Source organism: Chelonia mydas, chromosome 2, assembly GCF_015237465.2.
Source record: "Chelonia mydas isolate rCheMyd1 chromosome 2, rCheMyd1.pri.v2, whole genome shotgun sequence".
NCBI lineage: Eukaryota > Metazoa > Chordata > Testudines > Cheloniidae > Chelonia > Chelonia mydas.
Genome location: NC_057850.1, coordinates 185,466,549 through 185,491,986, shown reverse-complemented (window position 1 = coordinate 185,491,986; position 25,438 = coordinate 185,466,549). Strand labels below are relative to the sequence as shown.

General features: G+C 40.2%; 1 protein-coding gene across 9 annotated transcripts in view; it reads left to right on the top strand.

Moving 5' to 3' along the window:
* Positions 1 to 25,438, top strand: part of ATP2C1 (ATPase secretory pathway Ca2+ transporting 1) — a 108,749-nt gene that overhangs the window by 9,846 nt on the left and 73,465 nt on the right. The window contains exons 1-3 of one of the 9 annotated variants that reach the window (XM_037890322.2): positions 19,932 to 20,139; positions 20,684 to 20,830; positions 21,113 to 21,145. The exons of 3 other annotated variants lie outside the window; for them this stretch is intronic. Coding sequence is in view for 5 of the 6 variants with exons in the window: in XM_043540828.1 (XP_043396763.1) it covers positions 20,825 to 20,830 (6 nt within the window). In the remaining variant the exon portion in view is untranslated. Of the gene's footprint in view, positions 1 to 19,155; positions 19,374 to 19,682; positions 20,140 to 20,474; positions 20,537 to 20,683; positions 20,831 to 21,112; positions 21,146 to 25,438 lie in introns of those variants that run through there. 5 more of the 9 variants (XM_043540828.1, XM_043540830.1, XM_037890320.2 and 2 more) reach the window with 5 other exon arrangements.

Below are 25,438 nucleotides of genomic sequence, written 5' to 3'. Positions count from 1 at the left end.
GAAACACTTTTTTATCTATTTAACACCATTATAAATGCTGGAGGCAAAGTGGGGTCGGGGTGGAGGCTGACAGCTCACGACCCCTCCCCCCATGTAATAACCTCATGACGCCCCTGAGAGGTCCCAAACCCCTGGTCTAGAGAGAACACGATAGCCTGTGGAACTCATGGCTTCGATAGCAAAGAGCTTAACAGGATTATAAAAAAACAAAACAAAAGAAAAACCACTTAAGGACAAGAACATGAGGCTGGAAGAGATGGACACTCATGCTTCAAGGTACAGGCTATTCTTCAACCGAGTTAGGAAGAGCTTTTTCCACATGGCAGTTATTTATACCCTGCCCTACTTCAGGATTTCTTGCCTGCTTCTCTGAAGCATCCGGTACTGAACAATGCAAGACACAGGACCGTCAACTACATGAAGTCCTGATCTGATCCAGTATCTCAATTATTCTGTTCATGGTCTGCAATAATCCATCCATTCTCTTGCTGCCCAATCACCTAATGTATTTAAATACATCAGGACTGTTTCTCATAATCATAGCTTTGACTAAACAAAATAGCATTAGCATTTTCTAAGTAGGTAACTAAGAAATTCATGAATGAATGAATTTGGTTGCTGCTTTCTTATTTAAACTCTTTGTTAAATGCTGTCATGCATAATAAATCCACAAGGTCTGTTGATGGACTCAGTGGAAAATGCATGAAAACATGCATAATATGGGTACATACCAGAGGTTCTTTGAGAATGAAGTGACCTCTCTTTGCAGTTGTGATTAGGACATAATACTATTTAAATGAGCTTTTTATCCACTCTGATACAAAGCAATTGCTATTTCTCGTACAAATATCTTAAAGAACACTTCTTATTTTATGGCACCTTAGAGACTAACCAATTTATTTGAGCATAAGCTTTCGTGAGCTACAGCTCAAAATAAATTGGTTAGTCTCTAAGGTGCCACAAGTACTCCTTTTCTTTTTGCGAATACAGACTAACACGGCTGTTACCCTGAAACCTTCTTATTTTATGTTACACTCTGAATTCTTAAAGTATTACTGAGATTCAGTTCCTTGGAAGGTGAGGTTAGTTACTATTGATAGTTGCAATACTGTTAAAACTGATCCTGCACTAGTTTCTGGCATGCCAAACCAGTCTCTGATAGTCCAAGTAATGTATTATAATTCAAATTAAAAAACACTGAGGAAGAATTATCATTAAGGAGTGCATATAATCTACGCAGGAAATCTGAAGATACCAGAGAAAAGACTATAAACTTTAGGGGAAACCTATACACCGAAATGTGGGTATGGAGACAGGTTGCTATAAGAAACTGACTTTAGCTTCAGGGATAACTGGTCCCAAAATAGCATCTGAAAACCACCATGAGCCACTTTTCTGCAGTTAATAAGCAGAATCTACAGACATATGGTTTTAATAATAATGTAGGCTAATCCTGTTCCAACCCAGTTTCTAAGTAAGTAAATTCGAAAAATTCATTTTGCTCCCTGCTGATAGTCACAGTATATCTATAAACTATAAAAATTTTTCTTGTCAGGCTTATAAGACCTTAAATTCTAGGTGCTGTTTAAAAACCTCCATACTCTTGAACAATTACAATAGAAATAATTTATGCCACTTTACTTCATGGGGTATTTGCAGGGTTTTTAATGTGCTCTTCTCAAACAACTAATTTTTCAATTTATCTAGCAAGACAAAATATTACCTCATTGCTGGTTTGATTATATTATCCAGCCCTATAAATTAGCATTTAAGAACACGACTCTTGAAGAGTATTCCAAGGTTCTCCATTTCCAAAACATTGCTGTAAATTTAAACTTCCTGTTGCAGAAGCCAGATAAAACACTGTCACAGGAGAAACCACAGTCTTTTTTATCCTAGCTAAATCAGCCTGAAAAGAGCATCTGACTTCCATTAAGGAAAATGGGAGAACCATTATGTGTTGAAAACTGCCAATGCAGGTAACTAGTAATTGCATGTAGAGTAAATGGGATATTTATAAAGCACTGAAGTTACGTGCTCTCAATCATTTAACTGTCCTACTGAGTCCTAACAGTAATTATGACATTCATGAACCTGTCTTGGTCAAAAAAAAATTATACAGCAGTTTACTGGAGGGATCACTTAAGTTCCAGATAAACCACATTCAGTGTTTATTTTTGGTAGCTAACGTTATCTTTGTCAAGTGAAACTTGAACTATGAACTTCTGCATATATGCCTTGATGCTAATAAGGAGCTCTGTGCAGGCATCGGCCTATAAGGAGCAATTTGCAGGACTGGACACAATTTGGTAATCCAAAGGGAAAACTTGAGTTCTCCTTGATTTGACAATAGGCATGTCTTTGACACAGTTGATTGCTAGCTGGTTTGGTGAACTTCCCCCACACTGAGCAACCAGCACCTCTTTATAGGTCATATAGACTCTCGCTCTTCATGTGAGTTACTTCTGAAAGTATTGAATTGGAACCAGGCTTTTATATCTGCACCAATCTATACCTGTGAAGGTACCTGTAACCTTCAAATCCTATGATACTTGCAGGTCACTCTCAGGCCCTGATTGAGACTAGAGAGCACAGCCCACCGCTACCCCATTAGATGTCATTGTTACATCTCATTGTCCTTTATCTTGCATTTTTCTCAATAGTGCCAGACAACATCTTCTGTAGTATAATGCTGAAAACCAAGTCTCTGATCCACAAGTACCTATAAGGGAAAGAAATTTCTGATAGCAGATGGCTCTTTAATAAGAAGAAAAAAAGCTTACAGAGAACCAGTGTTTGGAAGCTGAAGCTAGACAAACTCAAGCTAGAAATAAGGTACAAACTTTTATCAGTGGGTAATTTAATCATTGGAATAACTTACCTAGGGTCACAATTGATTCTCTTACTCTCCCCCGCCCCAATTTAAATCATGACTGGATAACTTTCTGAGAGAGCTGCTATGGCCCAAGCAGAAGTTATTGACTTGATGCAGAAATTACTGAGTGAGGCTGTTTGGCCTGTTGTACAGGAGATCAGATTAGATTTCAAACTATCCTTTTTGACTTTAAAATCTATTAATCTGATCACATGAAAACAGAGGGGCAACAGAGAATGAGACCCTTAATTATTAAATGCAATAGATAAGAATGCTTATTTGTAGGCCAAGCAGAGTCAGAGTTACAGTGGGGTGTGTGTATAAAATATATAACATACTTAAGTCCAACAGCATGCTTATCACCACTTCTTGTACCAAATCCTGGATGTACCTGCATGTGTGATTCACGTGGGCTCTGGACACAGAGGCCTAACAAATGGTAAGCACCACGTCTCCTTAAGGGTGGCAATTTAAGAATTCTGCAGGAGCCCAGCTCTACCTTTTGGGCGGAGGGTGCTGGCCCCATATTGTTGCTTTTAAATTAATAGCTGAGCACTGGAAGGTCGAATCTCTTATCCTCAGGAACATGACAGTAGTGGTAAAAGCATGTAAGACCATCTGAACAACAATCCAAAGTACCACCAATGACAATCGGATAAAATAAGAGAGGTTAAAACCTTGGACTTTCTCAGTCTCTAGTCTGCAGAAGAACAAAGACAAGGCTGTCTGTACTAGAGGTTTTTTCTTTTAGTGCAGTTAAATGCTCTACAAAGCAACAGTTACTACAAGTGACTTATCCCTTTATTAGGAATGCATTAAGAAAACTATACAGTTCAATGAAAAGGTCTCAATTATATTTCAGAGAAAATTCCAGCATCAAACTAAGTTTATTTTAAAAATGCTGATGCAGTTACCAGTATTTGCTTGTAAACTCTGCAAAAATGACATTTTTAAGTAGGGCTGTCAAGCAATAAAAATTAATCGCAATTAATTGCACAGTTAAACAATAATAGAATACAATTTATTTAAATATTTTTGGATGTTATCTACATTTTCAAATAGATTTCAATTAAAATACAAGTGTACAGTGCTCACTTTGTATTTATTTTTGACAAGTATTTGCACTATAAAAAAATGAGTATTTTTCAATTCACCTAATATACTGTAGTGCAATCTCTAGATCATGAAAGTTGAACTTACAAATGTAGAATTACATTTAAAAAAAAAAATCTCTAAAATTTTAGAGCCTGGAAGTCCACTCAGTCCTACTTCTTATTCAGCCAATTGCTCAGACAAACCAGTTTGTTTACATTTGCATGAGATAATGCTGCCCGCTTCTTGTTTACAATGTCACCTGAAAGTAAGAACATGTGTTTTCATGGCACTGTTGTAAATATCTTGCAACGCTGGCTATGTACCTGACGTGCTAAAGATTCATATGTCCCTTCATGCTCCAACCACCATTCCAGGGGACGTGCGTCCATGCTGATTACTAATTCTGCTCGATAACAATACAAAGCAGTGTGATCAATGCATTTCATTTTCATTATCTGAGTCCGATACCACCAGCAGAAGGCTGATTTTTCTTTTTTGGTGGTTAAGATTCTGTAGTTTCTGCATAGGATTGTTGCTCTTTGAAGACTTCTGAAAGCATGCTCCACACCTTGTCCCTCTCAGATTTTGGAAGGCACTTCAGATTCTTAAATCTTGGGTGGAGTGCTGTAGCTATCTTTAGAAATCTCACATTGGTCCCTTCTTTGCATTTTGCCAAATTGGCAGTGAAAGTGTTCTTAAAATGAACATGTGCTGGGTCATCAACCAAGTCTGCTATAATACGAAATATATGGCAGAATGTGGGTAAAACAAAACAGGAGACATGCAATTCTCCCTGAAGGAGTTCAGTCACAAATTTAATTTACACATTCTTTTTTTAATGAGCGTCATCAGCATGGAAGCATGTCCTCTGGAACAGTGGCTGAAGCATGAAGGGGCATATGAATGTTTAGCATATCTGGCACGTAAATACCTTGCAATGCCAGGTACAAAAGTGCCATGCAAATACCTGTTCTCACTTTCTGATGACATTTTAAATAAGAAGAGGGCAGCATGATCACCTGTCAATGTAAACAAACTTGTTTGTCTTAGCGACTGGCTGAACATGTAGAACTGAGTAGACTTGTAGGCTCTGAAGTTTTACATTGTTTTGAGTTTTTTGAGTGCAGTTACATAACACACAAAAATCTACATTTGTAAGTTGCATTTTCACAACAGAGATTGCACTACAGTACTTTTATGCAGTGAATTGGAAAATACTATATTTGCACTGTAAAAATTTGTAAAAAATACTTTGCTTTTAATTACAACACAGAATACAATATATACGAAAATGTAGAAAAAAACAAAACATTTAATAAATTTCAATTGGTATTCTCTTGTTTAACAGTGCAATTAAAACTGTGATTAATCGTGATTAACTCAAAAAAATTAATCACCTGAGTTAACAGCAATTAATCAACAGCCCTAATTTTAAGTGACCTCTTGAAAGTGCTGCCTGCTGTGTATGATAAAGTTACCAAGACTTTGTTTCAAACAGAAGTTTGCCTCATGTCTCCAGCTAAAACTTTCTCTAGTCCCTTCCCTTTATTTTTGTGAAGCATGATAATGCACTAATTGGTTGCTGTCCTTCATCCAATATGTGGCTCCATTTCCCTGCGGTGGCAAAGTGCTTTGGGACTGAAGGCATATTATATTTTCATTTAGAATCACTGAGGCCTATGGTAATTTTTGCCTTAACTGCGTTGTTTGCTGCTCACTGAATTTCCTTAGAAAATATGTATCTGCCAATAGGGAGTGGTAGTCCAGGTGTTCCATCAGTCATGTTATGCTAATTCCAAATTTATTCAGACAATGTTTGAGTTGTAATCCCTCAGTTACGTGCATTGTAGTGCTTCAGAAGCTAAATTGCCTGAAAACTGCAGTAAATATGGAGTTCTATCTATTAAATGCAGTATAAAAATATTATGGTACAACAGAGGCGCCTCAGGATGAGGGCTCCATCGTACCAAGTGCTGTATAACAAACATATGAAGATACTTATTCTTGCCCCCAAATGATTTCCTTCTGGAATTGTGCTCACTGGTAAAACTTAAATGTTTTCCATCTAAGATAAACTCTTTTGCTGACTCATCTTCCTGTGTATTAGGAGTTGAAATTCAAGCCACATCTCAAATTCCTTACAGTAAGCACATGACATGCTAGCCCTTCAAGTAAACATTTTAAGTGTACAAATTAAGTACTGCTTCCAGCATTCCTCTAAAGAAATGGGGAATAAATGACAATCTTGTGGAGGAAGTTGTGAAGCTCAATCGGAGCCTAATAATGAGGTATTTGAGCACCTGCAATCCCCAGGGAAGTAAATGGGAGTTGAGGATGTTCAGCACCTCTAAGAATTAGGCTGCCATCCAAAACTACTGGCAAGTGAAGCTTGTTTAGTATCCTCAACTATTTACAAAGGTTTTTGCTGTTCAAATCCCTGCATTTGTCCAATAAGACAGCAAATGGTTTGTCATAAAACAATGCACTACAGTAAAATGGACAGTGATTCTAGGGGTCCTGCCTTTTCCAGGAGCCTGGGGAATTTGAGACCATGACGAACCAAATCTTATGCTTCAGGGCTTTAGCTAGTCACCTGCAGGGGTCAGGAAGGAATCTCTTTTCCTAGATGCACAATTGGTTAACACACCCAACCTATGCATGGGGTCTCAGCACCACTCAGGTTGGGAAACCCTCTGAGGCCTCCCCAATGAATTGGCCCTCAGCACATGGCTAGGTTGTCCATGCCTAATCTGGCCCTGCTCTGAAGTGGTACAAAGAATCCTGTTTCTAGAATGTCTGGCTGGGGTTTCTTGCTCGCATGCTCAAGGTCGTGCTAATTGCTTGATTTGGGATTGGGAAGGAATTTTTCCCCAGGTCACATTGCCAGAGACCTTGGGTTTTTTCATCTTCTTCTGTTGTATGGGGCATAGTTTGCCTGCTGGGATTACCTAGACAAATCTCCCCATTGCAGGGACCTCAGACATTGGTGTAGTACCTTGGTCTTTCCTGCTCTCTCCCATGGCACACCAGTTTAGTCTTCTGGGAGTGAAATGTTTTGGTCTAACTGAAGTCTTTGGAGTTCATATCAGATAATCTGGTGCCACTTAGTGGCATTTGATAGACACAAGGTCAGAGTTGATTATCCCTTCTGACCTTTAACTCTATGAAAGAGAAGTACAGAGTTTGTAAGCTGACATGGTGCATGATAGAATTCTTATCAAGTTTAGATTGAAAACAGAAAATTGCATATTCCTTGCATAAATTTTTTTTAGGCACTTGACAATACCAATGACAGATGACATCTCACCAATGATGCATTGTCATGTCATTCACTTAAGTCAGTATCACTAAAATCATGGCTGAATGTGACTGTAGCAATGACCGCAAAACTGATTACTGAAGCAATTTCTTAAGTAGTTTTCTTCTTTTGCAAAATTAAGAAGTTAAATAGTAGGCAACCGTAACAAGAAACTTAATGAAGTCAACTTATCCAAATACTAAAAGTGTACGGAGATGACTGGTATATTAACATAATTATACAAATATTGGGTGTACAAAAAAGACTGCAAAAGAGAGAAGCTGTTAAGATTTCAAAATACAGAAAAACCCTGTTGCCTTAATCTGTAACAGCACACTTGCTTCTCTACTAGATATCAGTGATGTACAAACTTTGATTTATAGCTAGTTTATCCATCCACGTTATAATACATCTTAATCTAAGATCTCCCCCCCCCCCCACTCAGAATAAAAAGTTGCTAGATAAAACCAGGTAGGTCTCCACAAAGTGAACCCCATCTCAAGAACTTGTTACAAATATTGTCAATCAAAATGCACTAAAATTAAGCTAAAACCAGGGAGTTTGAGTGAAACTCTGTCCAAGAGCTGTAACCAACTTCAAGTGAGTTTATCCCAGCACTACTCATTAATTTTCAACTATTACTACCAAGCTATTTTGACCACAAACCTTGGATGCACAACATATTTTTCCTTTCACTACTCTTGATTCTACAGAAGAAAATGTCTTCTAGGAATTTGCACAGTGCCTAGCACAATAAGGCCCCAGCTCCAATTGGGGTCCTGGAATTCTACTGCGATATAAACAAATAACTAGGCAGCAGAAAATGTTCAGTTAGACTGAATTTGTCTACCAATCTTAATGATAAATTCCTACCAAACAAGATAGATTCACGCTGGAGTTTCGAGAATGGCCAATTCCAAGAACTCAAAAATCATGAGACTTAGAAAAAGAAATGTGGGTTTCTTTTTATTTGCGGCCTGGTTCTTGAGCCTTTACAGTTCACATTTTCAAGCTTTTCTCCCAGTTACAAGGGCTAGAATTCTATAATGAACACTGAGATTCCCATTTCCCACCCCCCCCAATCACATGAGTCCATGAACTGTCTCTTTAAGAAATATACCAATTATTGCAAGACTTGTGATTAAAATCTCAGGAGTTGCTAATGTTGCTATTAGCACAGCCTTTCCATAACAGGGCTGTCCCACTATCTCCCATGCATATGTTATACCAGATTTCTTCTCCACCTCCTCATCCCCATGTGGATGCAAAACAGTGAAACTTCTTATAGATCTACACAGTAAAAGACCCCCTCAGGGGTTGGGGTGAACCTACACAGCCTGGGTAGACTCATGTTAGCAGAGCTTGAGCTATGGCACTAAAAATACCAGTGTGGATGTTGCAGCTCAAGCTCTCAAGCCTAAGGGATTGGGTGGGTTTGAGATCCTGAGCTCCAGCCCAAACTGCAATGGCTATAGTGAGTCAGTGTACTTGGGCTCAGAGGCTCACTCCCAGCTGCAGTGTAGACATACCCTGAGAGGCCGAAGGGAAGGGAAGTGTATACATTTTTCAGTAGTCCACTGGTAGTGGTAGTCTTATGCTATAGCTATATGAGGTCTTCTCCCCCCCTCCCCCCAGGTGTGTGTGGTCACTGCAATTCATTTAAGGGAGTCAGAAGGATAATTACTGACACTTCTGTTGGAAAACTGTAAACACTTGAACAGCCTGTTAATTCAAAGTCAAACTAAATCTGATAAATCATTTGCTTTCCATTGTTCCAGAAACAAACACTTGACTCAAAGCACTATTAATCTAAAATACTTGAGGAATTTAAAATGTATCAAGTACAAGATAAATAAGACATTTGATTTCCTTGTCACTGAGTATTTGTGACATTACCCAGTGTACAATCTCGATGGTTGAACAGCTGGGTCCCCTTAATTCTCTAAGCTGGGGTGCCTTTTACACTGCTTTGCTGTCAGAACATCCACTCCTGACCTGCTCACACAGCCTTCAGCAAGCAAATTCACTCCAAGGTAAGTACATGAGCACTCTGACCAGTCACTCATGAATTTAGCTGCAGGATGACACCCGCAAATTCTTAATCCCAGCCTTGTCTACCAGAAATGTGCATTTTTGTACTGTCCAGCATGCTACTGAACAATGCAAGCTCACAAGTCCATATATCACTTTCCTTCGATGAAATGATGCACCATCTTTGCTATCCCAAATACTTTTACCATACATCTTAATCCAAACATACTAGTTAAGATAAAACAATAAGATAAGCTTATTAACAGAAAGATAGAATTTAAGTGATTACAAGTATTGGTGCATAAGCCAGGATTGGTTACAAAAGAAAATAAGAGGTATTAGCTTGCGTATTACTAATTTAAACTAAGTGAACTTAAAAGCAAAGGTTTTGTCTCGCCATATGCTGTTGTAAATTTCACAGGCTGCATCTCCTTTCAGCCTGGGACCTCCTCCCCCTTAGTTCACATTTTGAATCGTTGATGTCATGAGCAGACAGATGGGAGGAGGAGAGGTGAAATCAAGTGTTTTTTCCTCCCTCTTTATAATTCAGTTTCTTGTATTAAAACATCTTTGAGTCATGGTGACATGCAGTCTGTTGTGAACGTGAGGTGTGAATCGTCCTTGTGATGAAATGTAAATTTCTTGTCTATACCTTCCCTTGGCTGGAGGATGGTTGCGTAAGTAGGTGATTGCCCTTTAACACCTGTCTGAAGTGCTAGTGTGCCCTTGTCTTTGAAAAACTGCTTTCTGGGTGTTGTAATTCTGGGTAACACATTTAAGTAACACAGACTTATAGAGTTTAAGGCCAGAAGGACCATCATGATCATCTAGTCTGACCTCCTGCACACTGCAGGCCACAGAATCTCACCTGCTCCTGAAATAACCTCTGGCTGGGTTACTGAAGTCCTCAAATCGTGATTTAAAGACTTCAAGTTACAGAGAACTAACCATTTACACTACTTTAAACCTGTGAGTGATTCATGCCCCATGCTGCAGAGGAAGGTGAGAAACCCCAGAGTCTCAGCCAATCTAACCTGGAGGAAAATTCTTTCTGGACCCCAAATATGACCATCAGTTAGACCCTGAGCATGTGGGCAAGACCCACTAGACAGATATCTGAGATTAGAATTATATGTAGTAACTCAGAACCCTCCCCCATCTAGTGTCCCATCTCCAGCAGCTGGGAATATTTGCTACTGGAAGTCATCGATGGTCCACATGCCATTGTCAGCAATCTAGTCATACCATCCCCTCCATAAATTTATCAAGCTCTGTCTCAAAGCCAGTTATGTTTTGCCCCCACTGTTTTCCCTTAGCAAGCTGTTCCAGAACTTCACTCTTCTGATCTGATCTAATGTTGAGCGTAACTTGTTGATGGCCAGTTTATGGCCACTTGTTCTTGTGTCCACACTGGCACTTAACTTCACTCCTCTCCCTGCCTGGTATTTATCCCCCTGATGTATTTATAAAGAGCAATCATATCTCCCCTCAGCTGCCTTTTGGTTAAGCTAAACAAATCAAGCTCCTTAATTCTCCTTTCATAAAATAGGTTTTACATTTCTTGGATCATCTTAGTAGCTCTTCTCTGCACCTGTTCCAGTTTTCATTCATCTTTCTTAAACGTGGGAGACCAGAATTGCACACAGTATTCTAGATGAGGTCTCACCAGTGCCTTGTATAATGGTAATACTTCCCTGTCTCTATGGGAAATACCTCACCTGATGCATCCTAGGACTGCATTAGCCTTTTTCACGGCCGCATCAAATTGACAGTTCATAGTCGTCCTGTGATCAACCAACACACCCACGTCTTTCTCCTCCCCTGTTGCTTCAACTGATATGTCCCTAATTTATAGCAAAAATTCTGGTTGTTGTTGGTCCCTAAATCCATGACTTTACACTATTACATTTCATCCCCTCTATTCTCCAATTTACAAGGTAATCCAGATCTTCTTGTATGAGATTCCAGTGCTTCTCCATATTGGCTATACTTCCCAACTTTGTCATCTGCAAACTTGATTCACACTCACTTTTTATGCTAACGTACGTAATAAAAATGTTAAATAAGATTGGTCCCAAGACTGATCGCTGAGGAACTCCACTAGTAACCTATCTCCAGCCTGACAGTTCACCTTTCAGTATGACCTGTTGTAGTCACCCCTTTAACCGGGTCCTTATCCACCTTTCAGTTCTCATATTAATCACAATCTTCTCCAATTTAACTAGTAATTTCCCATGTGGAACTGTATCAAATGCCTTAATCTAATCTACCTGGATTTCAGTTACTGCACTTCCTTTGTCTAAGAAGTCAGTTATCTCAAAGATCAGGTTGGTCTGGCATGGTCTACCTTTTGTAAAATTGTTATTTTATCCCAATTACTGTTCACCTCTGTCCTTGACTACTTTCTCTTTCAAAATTGGTTCCAAGACTTTGCATACAACTGAGGTTAAACTAATAGGTCTGTAGTTTCCTGGATCGCTTTTTCCCTCTTACTTAAAAATAGGACCTCTATTAGCAATTCTTCAGTCAGAATGTCTGACCCTGAGTTTACAGATTTATTAAAAATCCTTGCGATTGGGCTTGTAATTTCATGTGCCAATTCCTTTAATATTCTTGGATAGAGGTTTGCCTCCCTCCCCAATTTAGTCCCATTAAGATGTTTGCGTTTGACTTCCACCTCAGATGTAGTAATTTCTACCTCTATTTCCTACAGTAGAATCTTATAACTTCACATATAGTGTGGCTACACGTTTTAACAGGATAATGATATTCAGCAGATTATGAATTTTCAAATGAGACCTCACAAGACCTACTTTGTACAAAATTTATCATAGTCTTGTGAAAATGGTGACTATAATATAGACTGTTACAGTATTCAATAACTAAATACTTTAATTTTTTCCTCACATCGCGTTTGCCATAATTTCTTGATCACAGTTCTATGTGCTTTAAGCCCAGAGGTACAGTGACTTGAAAATAGGCTCACTGACATCAGAACTTGTCTTGCTACAAAGCCAGCTTTCTCATCAAACTCTAACACGACTCTGGCTTCCAATACAAACAGTAAAAAGCACTATGGATAGTAGTTTCTTAATCCTCACATCACTTCAATGACCAAGTGAAGAAAAGGCTCAAAGAATTGTGTGGGGGAGATGGAAGGACTTGTCACAATGATGGATTTCAACTAATTTAAAGAGCTAAGACAACACAACTGTGAAATTTTAAGTCCTGAAACTTTTACAAACTGTTCAAAATACACTGGGCCTACTGGAGGTTTTCTTCCCCGTGAAATGGAAGTACCACCCTACAACTATAGGAAACTACATCAGGGATTTTATGACATCTGCATATGCACAGTGTGCATCTTGTAACTAATCCAGGTCACTGCTCAGCATCGGGGCTCATCAAGATTCTCAGAGTTCTGACTCCTCCCTAGATGGCTGACTTTCCATATAGCACAGACAACTACAAAAACTAGAAATGTTTAACATTCTGCATGTTGATATTTCTTTCTTCAGCAAATCAAATGAGTGACCATTTTTGCAGGGGTACTACAAAAACACTCCATGCCAGAAATGAGCTTCTGAAATCTGAACATAAACCTGTAAATTGACCAGAACCTAGCAATATTTCAGATTTGGATGACTTTAAAAGTTAACGGCAAACATAAAAAGAAACTATCTTCTCCCAGACATGTATGTTTATTGCCAATTTTTGAAATCTAGAAACTGAGACACCTTTTAATTCTGACTTAAGGGACGTCACCTAGTCCTGGTTTATAACACACAATGGGAAATTTATGAATATTTTACTGAAAAAGAAACTTCTTCCTTCAGAATAGGCATTTGAAATTATGAATTTGTATAGAATGTCCCCCACTACAGATAATAGGGAGGATTCAAATTCACTTGTAATTAAGCACGAGTTTAACTCTTGAAAATAAATTAAAAATCTGGCCCCCGCACTTTCTGGTTTGCTGAAGATATACAAGAATGTGATGGATAACACTGGTTGCAGTATGTAACCTTGTATCCGCCACAAATATATGCTAGAATATTTTCAGTAAACCAGGAGAGCTAGCAGACTTCAAAAGAAGGGTGGGTATACACACAGTCTTATTCCTTGCCCTCTCCCTGGTCAAACTCCATAGCTGTATTGGCAGAGAGATTAAGAGTAAAATCTTGCTTTCATCCACTTCAGCATTTCATGTTATCTTAAAGCTACTGGTCTTTCATTCTAGAGTGTGTACTTTCTATAGAAATAAAGACAATAGCAACATGCTGCAGAAATCATTTAATCTGACTTTAAATAGATCTCTTCTAAAAGGGGTGGAAGAACCTCTAAGGGAAGGATAGATTTCTATTTCAGTGTAAGTAGTACTTTTTTGTAATAAAGAATGTGAATTGTCCTATAAGACAAAAGTTTAGAATAAATCTTTTGCCAAGCAAACTAGTATGCTTCCACTAGATTAAAATTTTGGCTCGGAGTCTGAATGAATTTATAGAAACAAACCCATCACCTCTAAGAACTCATCACTGAAATCTTACAAGTAGGTAAAGATCTATTCATTAACTTTATTATATAAATCCTCCTCCATCCCAATTTTCAAGACCAGAACAGGAATCCTGTAAATTGTCTTAAGTGTTGAGACAAGTGGCTTTCTCTTTTAATGTATGCAACATAAGTGAAATTCTTGGCATGTTAGCTTGGAATCAATTGAAACTAAGCTGCTCTACCACCACTAATTATTTTCATCTTGCTTCATAGTCTTATTGCTGGAATGTCTTTATGCTCCGCCACCAACACTTCAATACTGTAACTGAAACCTTTTAATAACACTCTGTGCTGGAGTGCTCTTCTTTATACTTTTGTTTTAAATTCAAGGAACAATCATAGTTTTTCCTCTGAGCCATAAAACATCTTACTCCTCTATGGAACTGGTAGTTATCTTTCATCCCTGCACTAGTACAACATCATGGCTTTAAGCCATGGTTGGTGTTGAAAGGATGTGGTGTGGCAATATTGTAGCAAGAGCCTCCATTGCGGCTGTCTCAGCTAGGCGCCCCGCTTGGCATATGATGCAGTTTAAGCTTCTGTTCCAGGATGGTGTATAACATGCACTTTCTTCCTAGCCTGGCAAGCTCTGTTGGCTATTTCTGTGAGAAGGGTCATGGGACTCTGCTAGTGTGTGTGAACAGGGGTGTTTAGAGCCCTATGTACAATAGGAAGATTCACCTTCTGTGAAGAGTTTACACTTGAGAACCCAACTTGAACAGGGGCAGTTGAGAACATAACAGCTGAAGATCCTTAGTTGTGTTAATGTAGGGGAAGAGCAGGCTGTCTGGAAAACCTACCCCTGAGTCTTTGACCTAACCCAAAACACAAGCTGCTGAAAGAGAGGATTAGCTGTGGTGTGCTCTGTATGAACTCTAGAGGAGAAACAGAAGATGTTAAGAGGAAAGAATGTGAGAGCGCAAAATATTATGAAAATGGAAGAAGATTAGACCTCTTTCCTGATTACAAAGTTAGAAAATGAATTCATCTTGTCTTGCTGACAGAGAATTGAGATGCTAGAGTCTGAAACCTTTATAATTATGCCACAGGAGGAAAAGAAATTTCAACAGTCTAATGTTTAAAGAAACATTAGGCATTTTAGTGTTGGTGGTCTCGTATTACTTGAAATGAATTATAAGTATATGGTTACTGCATTGTCACTACGGAACTAAGGTTGTTTGGGTACCTCAGTTGTGCATTTTTTACATGTGCTTAAACGTATTTTAAGCAAAACCTTAATTATGATTTTTTGGGGAGATTTATAACACTTTGTGAAAATTTTCAAACATCCCTGGAACCTTTTTAACTTGCTGGTACATCTACTCAAACTTTACTCCATCTTAGCACAGTTTTCTATTCTGGGAATTCTATACATCAGGGCTTCTCAAACTGGGGGTCATAACCCTTCAGGGGGTTGTGAAGTTTTTGCATGGGGTGGGTCTTGAGCTGTCAACCTCCACCCCTAAACCCCACTTCTCCTTCAGCATTTATAATAGAGTTAAATATAAAAAATGTGTTTTTAATTTATAGGGGGGGGGTCGCACTCAGACGTTTGCTGTGTGAAAGGGATCACCAATACAAAAGTTTGAGAACCACTGCTATACATAGAGCTGACGTGCCTGCCCCATTAACTGTCATGGATACTGTGATGGGGGGGGGGGGGAGCTCTAAAAATGATACAAGCCACTTACAAAATGTGCATTGCTATAAATGGAGATCTGCAGTGCCAAACTTTCTCCACCTGACTGTAGTAGCATAAGCACTTTGCTTTAACTCTCCTCCACAATGTAAGAAACTGGATTTACACTTTCTTCAATCCCTTCCACCAGAAAGAGATTCTCTTGTTATGAGGGAACATTTTCCTCCAAAAAAAAGCCAGTTTATGAAGTAGGAGGGAACAGGGTGCTCCAGGAGGCTGAATTCTCATACTTGGAGTAAAGAAGTAAACCTTTTAAAATGTATTTTAAAAAAAAAAAAAAGAGGAAGGTCCCAATGAGATTTCCTCCATTTCCCCAAATTGGATATCAGTGTCTCAGAACTTTGCTTCTCTCTTGGCATCTCTAAAGGTATAGACCATTTTAAAAATCCAGGGGTGTTTTAAAATATAAATTTAATAGTTTTAAAATTCTGTAAAATATTTCAGGTTATAATGTGTACAGATTTTTTTTAACGTCTCATGAGTAAAACAAAGTCCTGGGCAAGCTTTATTCTAGAACTTCTCAATGTCAATAATATTTAAACAAATACATCTTTAAAAGGATGCTTCAGTGTTGGTTTTGTGTGTGTGTCTGTGTGGGGTGAGGGTGGGAGGAGTTTGGATTTTTACCTTGAAGGAAAGGCGAAAGTGTTTCAGAATATATTAATCAAAATGCAAGTGAGATGGGAATTTTTTGAAATGCAATTTCAATATAAACTACCCCAGAATTTATTTCAATAAATGTTCTGATTCTACTTTCATATCAAAGATTTTTCAAATACCCATTGGTGTTATGTACTTTTTTGTAAGATCATTTCTCTGAAACGAGTTTAGTTGTGGAGCTTGAATATCTTTGTGGTTCTCCCTTTCCTGTTCCAATTAGCAGTTAATCACCTTCATTCTCCTTTTAATGATTCCGTTGGAATTGAAACAAAATAGAAAATATTACTCCTTTGTTTTGCAGACTAGTATTCTATTACAAATAGTTTGAAAATTGGGACACACTACTCAGGATTCTCAAAATGCATAGGACTGATGACCACAAATGAAAAACTTCCATTTTTATTCTGATTTCTGATATTTATCTTCAGGCTTTTAAAAATCTATTCCAACAATGTCCTTTTTTGCCAGATCGCTCCTGCTAAAACTAAAGCTTTCCAGTGGAATCTGAAAGTAGTAAGGCTGTCTTGACACTTTGGTTTGTGTATCAGGCTCATATTAGGGTCAGAAAACTTCTAAAAACTGCTGCAGTGGATGGAGTTTTACGCTATTATTATCTAGGATTTTTTTAATAAGCAAAACCCTGAAGGTAGGAGTAGGGATGTTGGAAACCAAATTAGTCACAATTTTTTTCTTATAAGCATTCTTTAAAATTCAGATATCACTAAATAATAGTTTACATTCAGTCAGAGACTGAAGTCCTATGGTTTAAAAATGTAAACACCTTTTTTGTAGTATGTGGATCTAAATATTAGCAAGAGCTAAAGGGCTTGCACTGACTTTTTCTTTAATCTTTCGCAAGGAAAATGTTAAGAATTGCTGTAAACTTACATACTTTGCCTTAAAATAGCAGTTGTAGTAGCTTTCACAAATTAAATGACAGGTTGTCCACTAAATGAGTCCTTATGCTCCTGCATTAATTTACTTAGTAAACTGAATTACCCTAGTTAGTTTCCCATTTATGCCAATTCCATGTTCTTCTTTGGTCTAGCTCATTGTGGCTCCTTGACTACTGCTGATGATAGCAATGAGAAGAGATAAATATGGAGGTGCACACATGCAAAAAGCATAAGAATGGGCAGGATATGTTTAGCTGTGATGCTATTCTTGCACCTTTTCCCACTGGAACTAAGTGGGACACAATTTTACAGATGAATCACTAAAATCTCTGTTGGTGACCCACTGTTACAATGGTAGTCTTTTGGGATACTTTGCAGTGGCATCCCTAAACTCTACAGGCTCACTTTCAGACAGCATGGACCACCATCTGTCATGGCAACTATTTGGGCAGAGCCTGAAATCATACATTTTATATTTCTGGAACAACTAACTTACCGGTTCTCCTCCTCCTCCTCCTCCTCTGAAAGCAGATATTTTTCTTATCTCATAGTAGGTTAAATCAGAACTTCTGTACTCCCCTCCCCCACTGTAAACAGTCAGATGCAAATATATCTGCATATAAACAAATTTAAGTATTAAAAAGAGACAAGCATTTAAATCTGATCTTGCCTAGCTGAGGCCTTCAGAAAGCCATGCTAATGAGTTATGAGACTTAATTTTAACCTTTGTAATTTGGTTGCTGTAAACACCACTTATGAACTGACAGATTGATTTTTGGTTCCCTGTTCTCTTGCTGAAGACTGATTAGCCTGTCACTTCAGCTTTGTTTGACAAGCCGTCAATGAGATTCCTTGTATGACCATCCTTTATATTTCTTTAAAAACCAGGTGTCAGGCCTGCATTAGCATGCTTAGATCACACTTTGACCTTGAATGACAAAACACATCACGTACTCAATACGTTATCTCCGAAGGAACAATCCTGTTTAAAAGATCTACCCTGGATGCTTAACACTTTCATTGGCATCCCAAAGGATGCCCTCCATGTTGTTGGGGTGTATATAACCTCTTATTAATAGGAAGGGTTGGGAGTTATATTTTCACTCAAAGGAAATAAAGATATCCTGTAGTTACACTCTGGTTTAAAATGTCTAGTTTTTAAATGTACTCAAATATTCCTCTTTCTGGTGGCTGGAAGCATATGCTAGCTAGCCTTCATAGATTAGTATATGATACTCTAAAGCAGTGGTTCTCAAACTTTTGTACCGGTGACCCCTTTCATAAAGCAAGCCTCTGAGCGCGACCCTCCCTTATAAATTAAAAGCACTTTTTAAATATATTTAACATCATTATAAATGCTGGAGGCAAAGGAGGTTTGGGGTGGAGGTTGACAGCTTGTGACTCCCATGTAATAACCTTGTGACCCCCCCCAGGTCCTCACCCTCAGTTTTAGAACCTCTGTTCTAAAGCATCAATTCAGTGTGTGATATTGGCCTTCATAAAAGGTGTGACTGACAGTCTTAGTGAACACCATAAAAGTAGCAGAGGAGAATTAGTTGGGATTGAGTCACAGGGACGAATGATGTTGATTTGTGGAGGCCCTGGGCTGGGATTTAAATATTTAGGTTTGTTGATAAATTGCATAGTCAAGCAATTGACTATGCTTTGGATTGTTATGAAATATACTCAAGACCAAATAACCAGTGTCAGTCAGGTGTATTAATAGGGTACAGGAAAAGGGGTTTATCTGATGCCAGTCTCTGAGAAGCAGTCCTGTGCAGCATGGTAAATTAACCTTTTGCAGAAGGTATGCTCACCAAATTACACACCTTGCCCAAGGTCACTTAATCTGTGCCTCTGTAAAATGAGGATAATGATGCTTACCTTCTGTGTAAAATGTTATGTAGTACTTTTAATCAACAGGTCTCAAAATAGCTAGGTATTAATAGATTGTAATATATTTGGGACAGAGACTGTCACACTGTTTGTACTGTGCCTAATATAAAAGAGTTTAATCTCAGTTGGAGCCTCATGATGTGACTGTAATACTAATGAATGAGGTGGGCACCATCCATCTCTCTACTTCCTTATCTACGAATCTATGAATGCGCTAACGCCAGTTTCAAGAACCAGCATCTCGGATATCAAAATACAGTAGCAAAGAGCGCTAAGGCTCAATCAGCCCCTTGGAATCAGGCCTGGTCTTAGGGTGCTGTGATGCCCCCGCCTCCAGGAGCAGGCTACTGTGAAAGGCAGGTTTCTTAGGTAAAAGGATTTTAGCAAGAGCACGAAGAACGAAAGGGGAGGTGGTGGAGCATGCAGAAGGGGGGGCCTTACTCAGGAGTGGGTGTCTACGGGCAGTGTGCGATGTGGCTCATGGTGGGTGGGGATGTGCAATCAGCTGGGGTGGGGACACCGAGGTGTGTAGGGAGAGGGGTGGGCACTAGAGTAGGGAGATGCTCAGTGCCATGGGGGGGGGGGGGGAGTGTCTATGGGGCACGATTGACGGGAACGCTCACTCAGTGGGGGGGGAGGGGCAGGGGTACGTAGCCGCTAGGGGGCAGGCGCGCGGGGGCGGGGGGTCGGTGACCTGTAAGCGGGCTGGGGGAGTTCAGGGGGGCGGGGCTGGAGCGTGCAGCAGAAGGGTTCCCCGGGTCTCGCTGAGGTGCTGGCGGGGCACGCGGGCGCTCCCGAACAGGTGGCTGCGGCGGGGGTCCGTGCGGGAAGGAAGTCGCTGCTCCCGAGACTGGGAGTGGCAGAGGGGCGCGCGCGCTCGCTCCCGACCTTGGGCCGCGCGTCTGGGTGGGGGAGGGGAGGGGAGAGGAGGAAGCTCTGAGGCGCCTGCGCATCTACAACTCCCTCTTCCCGAGCGGCCCTTCCGTTCCCGGCCCCACGGGTAGCGGAAGTGGATCGAGCGCTCGGGGAGCGGGGATGCGTCCGTGCCGCCGCCGCCGCCGCGCGGAGCCCGAGCAGTGAGACGTGCTCGGGGGCGGAGGAACCGCCGCCGCCGCCTGCGCCACAGGCGTCTCGGGTGAGGCCGGCGACGCCAAGCGGGGGAGAAGTCGGTGGTGGGGGGCAATGAGGAGTTGCGCGGAGAGACTGGGGGGGGGGGGGCGGCGGCGGCGGGGGGGGGGGCGCGCGCGGTGTATCGGGGGAGCTGCGGGGGCGGTGGGGCCAGAGGCCCTCCCTAGGGGCAGGGAACGAGGGTGGTCACAGGGTCCGAGTCTCTTCAAGCTGCCGCCCGGCGTGGGGAGCGGTTCCGGGCGGCAGGGTGAGAGGGGGGCGGGGGTGGGGGATTTCGTGTTGACGGGGGGCGGCGGCTATGGGGCTGCCGGGAGCTGGTGTAGGAAACGCGCCCTGCGCTCTTTCCTCGGGCGGCTTCTGTGCTGGCTTCGTTGCTGAGTCTCCCTCTTCGGCGTGGCTGCTGGGTAACTAATCCTCCCGTGGTAGCTGCCAGCCAGCTCGCCCCGTGAGCGTGTTTTGTCTCGGTGCGGGAGGCGGTGTATGTGCGTCTAAGAGAGCGAAGGGACCCGGAGATCTGCTTTTACTTTTGCTAGCGCCCGTTTCTCTTGCAGATGTTGCTGCAGGTGGGGGCAATGGGAGCTGTGTAACTGCCTGGGATCTGGGGCGGCTCCCCCTTCTCCTCTGTGCCAGCTCCGGTGCTGCTGTTGCTAAAGTCTTTGTAACTAACAACCCAAGTGCAGTTTCGATGGAAAATGAAGGTAAAGCTCTCATCAGAGTCACTGACTTCATTGGAGCCCAGAGGGGAGGGGGGTTGCACGTGATTTGATGGTGGTAGGTCATACAGCTGTTTGTACACCACTCTAGGTTTACACTGCTGCTTTGACTTGTTCATCTAGGAGCAGAGGGTTTTATGAGTTGCTGGGTCTTATTCTGCAATCATACCTTATGCATTATAAAGCTATTATCTTTGTGGCAACATCTGTTGAACATACTTGTGGTGAAGTTTTTATTTTGTTTTTGTCATCCTCTGCAAAATATAGTGAAATAAATTCTCCTCCCAGAATGTCTTAACAGTAAGTAGATCTTTGTGGTCTTATTGACATTGGAAAATGCACCTTAGTTGCTTTGAAAATAATGAATTAAATATGTATCCTAAAACTAGTGAATTCTTTTGTTGCTGGTTATTTGGATTGCCTGCTCCTTAGAAAGAGAATTAATATTGGAAATACTTTTATTTTCTTTAAATTGCGTAATTGTAGTTCTGTTTTATGTAGAGGAAACCTGTTTTAACTTCATACTGTGAATAAGTCATTACGGTAGTCTTTCAGCTCTGTTTTTTCCTAATTGAGTAACAGATGTTATGGTGTTGTGATGGTTATAAAAATACAGCACTGAGGAATCTCATGTTCATAGTATCTCTTGAAACGTCATACATAAAGATATAATGTGTCGATCTAAAAACAGGCTGCTTTGTTGCCATGTCACTTCCTTTTAGGTAGGATATCTAGGTGTTCCAGTAATAGAACTACTAATAGTTCACAGATGCCATAGTCCAGTGATGACCCCACCCAAGCCTTTCCTATAGTTTGAACCCCCCCATGCACATAGCAAGCCAATCCTAGAATTCTTAAAGCAGTGGTTTTCAAACTTTTTTTCTGGCGACCCAGTTGAAGAAAATTGTGGGTGCCCGTGACCCAACGGAGCTGGGGATGCGTGGTTTGGGTGAGGGGTTCAGGCTGTGGGATGGGACTTGAGTTTGGGGTTCAGGAGGGGGTCAGGGCTCTGGGCTGGAGGTGCAGGCTCTGGGGTGGGGATGAGGGGTTTGGGGTGCAAGAGTGGGGCTCTGGGTTTGAAGGGGAGGCTCAGTGGTGCAGCTGCGGTACAGAGGCAGGCTTCCTGCCTGTCCTGGAACCGTGGACCGTGCTGTGCCTCAGAAGCATCCAGCAGCAGGTCCAGCTCCTAGGCAGAGACACGCAAGCAGGCAACAGGACTTTTAACGGCCCGGTCAGCAGTGCTGACCAGAGCCGCTGCGACCCAGTACTGGGTCGTGACCCACAGTTTGAAAACCACTGCTCTAGAGCAGCATGGTTGTGATCCCAGAAACACTGATACTTCCCCCTCACCCTGGGCTGAGAATCCCTGTTATAGTTGATGACAAAGTCAGTCTGTTGAAACTTGTCAGTGACATCTGGATCCTCTGCAGATTTTGGATAGGTATGTTTGTGGCTTTGAAGTTTCCTTCAGCTGAATTTAGATTTTTTTTTTCTTCTGACTTCTACAGGTTCTGATTCTAGAGAAAGCACTGTTTGCTTAGCTTTAAATAGAAGTAACTCCAAAATCAAGACGAATTCTACTCACAATGGAATGGGTTCATGAGACTGTTTAAGATAGACATTTTTTTAGTCTCTAAATTGACCTGAGTGCTGTTTTTCTTCCTCATTTTGTGTCTGAAGTATGTGTAGTTAATTTCTCTTGATTGTGTACGTCTTTCAGGCAGCAACGGGAGAAATTATTTTAAAAACAAGATAGTGATTGTAGAACCACAGAAATTTGCAGTGGCACTGGAGCCACTTGTTGTTTTTTAGCCTGTACAAAGTTTTAAAAAAATCTTTTAGTTCATTACTTTGAAAACTGAGAGTTCTACTTTGCCACTCTGATATTGTTAATGAGTTTCTTGTATGGAATTTAACATTTTAATTGTCTTCTAAGGGAGTACTGTACTCTAATTGAAGAGCATTAATGTGGAACAGCAGGGCGTGTGTACTAGAGAGAACACATCATAGTAGGAAATAGACTACCCATTTGCAACCCTAGTTAACTTGTTGCATTGATTTTTCTTCAGTAATCTGCATTTCAAACATTTTTATTGTAACGAAATATGTAATTTGTTCTAAAAATGAGACTATTAGAGACTGAGTGTAAAAGAGATGAAAATAACATGTTATCAGATGAATGCAGGTAAGTGTTCATCCAGCCTGAATCCTCTATGCTAGAAATAGATAACAAAAAGAAGGCTTATAGTTTTTATAACTCTATTACACTGTAGAGGACTAATCTAGTTCAACTCTTCTTAATATCAGTCGCACAAGAAGGGGATTTCTTAGTCAATGCACAGTGAGGAAAATATCTATAGGAATAAATTAGTAAAACATGTAAGTTTAATGATACTTCCACTTTTTAAAATGTAGCTTTAACTTCTGGAAAAAAGGACAGGTTTCAGAGTAGCAGCCATGTTAGTCTGTATCCATAAAAAGAAAAGGAGTACTTGTGACACCTTAGAGACTAACAAATTTATTAGAGCATAAACTTTCGTGAGCTGTAGCTCCTTTTTCTTTTTACAGAAAAAAGGAGACATCTTAAAAGATGAACAGTTTCAACTCTGTTAAATTTAGATAGCGAACACTTGCAGTGTTAATACATGCTTTCTGTCTGCTATCAGCTCTGATTTATTTTCTGAATTAATTTAAGAAATGCCAAATCTGTTTTGTTCTTGCTGCCAAGATATCTCCTAAGCAATTCAGGTACTGAACCTGTGACTAATACAGTATAGTCTTACTTTGTGAGGACAGATACATTAAAAGATTGTGTAGTGCTTTGAAATTAGTGTGACCAGATGTCCCAGTGTTATAGGGACAGTTTTGATATTCAGGGCTTTGTCTTATATAGGTGCTTATTACCTCCACTCCCTGTCCCGATTTTTCACACTTGCTATCTGGTCACCCTATATGAAATCTCTTAATGGATAAATGCTATATAAGAAGTAGGTGGTGGTGGTATAGTATGAACGATGCTACACCTATCTCATCTGCCTTAGGGTTAGTGAGAGAAACTGAGGTGCAGGCAAGGGAAGGGAGTGACATACCTGAGATAAAAGGAAGTCTGATCCAGAAATATATGTACAGTTCCTTCTAAGTGATATTTTATAATATCAGTTTTTTAAATTAAACCGTAATTCTTTGTAAGTGCAGGTCCCTTCTTAATAGCTATGTTGTGAAATGTGAATGAAGAAGTGTTCAGGGATTGAAGTAATTGAGGAAGCCATGGCATTTATGAAAATGAGACGTACACAAATTTTCAACATTTTATTGTCCTGTTCTTCCTTTCACTTTTCAGTCTTTGAATTAGCTCTTCCAGAGGTTTAAATGGTTCTGTTAATAAGCATATATTCTCTTGTTTGCACATCTGCTGTTCTCTGTCCCTTTCCCTCCCCACTCTATTCCTTTTGCTGTTTTGAGCTCTTGTCTTCCTTCTCTATCCTGGTCAACACTTTTTACAGCTAGATACTAAGAGCTTTCATTTTAGTAGCTCTACTAGTTATCCCATCTGAAGTAGCACTTAATTTTTCAAGGAGAGAAATGTCAGTAAAGATTGCAGTTAGAACTAAAACCTTAGTTTTACATTTTTGAAAAAGGATATTAAATCTGTTTAATAAGATCTTGCTCTGAAACACTACTACTTTGGGTCTTGAAAGTGGGTTTTATTAGTCAGAGAAATGAGTTTGAATGGTTCACCTTGAAAGCAAAAACATTGTTCTACTAATTGACATTAGCTTCTGAAAACTGAGTTTTGGTAAGCAGTGATGTATTAACATACAAGTATGCTTCCAGGAAGACAACATTAAATACATTTCCCCATTTATAATTCCCTAATGGGGTCAAAGTGAATGAGAAAACCGGGAATCCCAGAAGCTGGGATTCCCACCAGTGTTGTCCCAGGACCTTGCTTATGCCTCCCTCTCTTCTATTGAGGTTGACAAACTAGGAATGTTTAAGCTGAGGCTTGAGAAGAAGCCCCAAATGTTTCCTGGTTGGTTGGAGGATAAGGGATGCTCATCTCAGACAGTTTTTACCCAGCTCAACCCCCTCCCCCCAGTCAGGGAGATGAGACACTCAAAAATAATAATCATGGAACACAGAACATAATACAAAATTCACTTAATAAGCAAATACTTATTCCTTAGTCATATGCTGTTCAAAATAAAAAGCTTGCAGTTCTGTACAACTCAAATTTAGTTCTCTGCCTATGAACTAGTTAGGCTTAACCACTTTCTTGTACCTGCCCTTAGATACAGATGCACTTTTACCAATCTATCTTGTTACAGGATTTTGATCAAACTAATCTGAATGTGTTAACACTGAATTTTTGCTAAACTAGAGAGAAAGGAATGCAGGTTTCTGTAAAACTAACTATTCTGATTCATCTCTGTAGTCTTTGACTTTATTCCCACAGTTTTTCACCACTTTGCAAGAAATTGTGACAACTTTTTTTGGCAGACATAGGCCTGGTGTAGAAATCTGGATATACAACTAAATGCTAGGAAAGCAGAAAGGAACCCAGGGTTATTGTTCAGTTACACCTCTTCATCC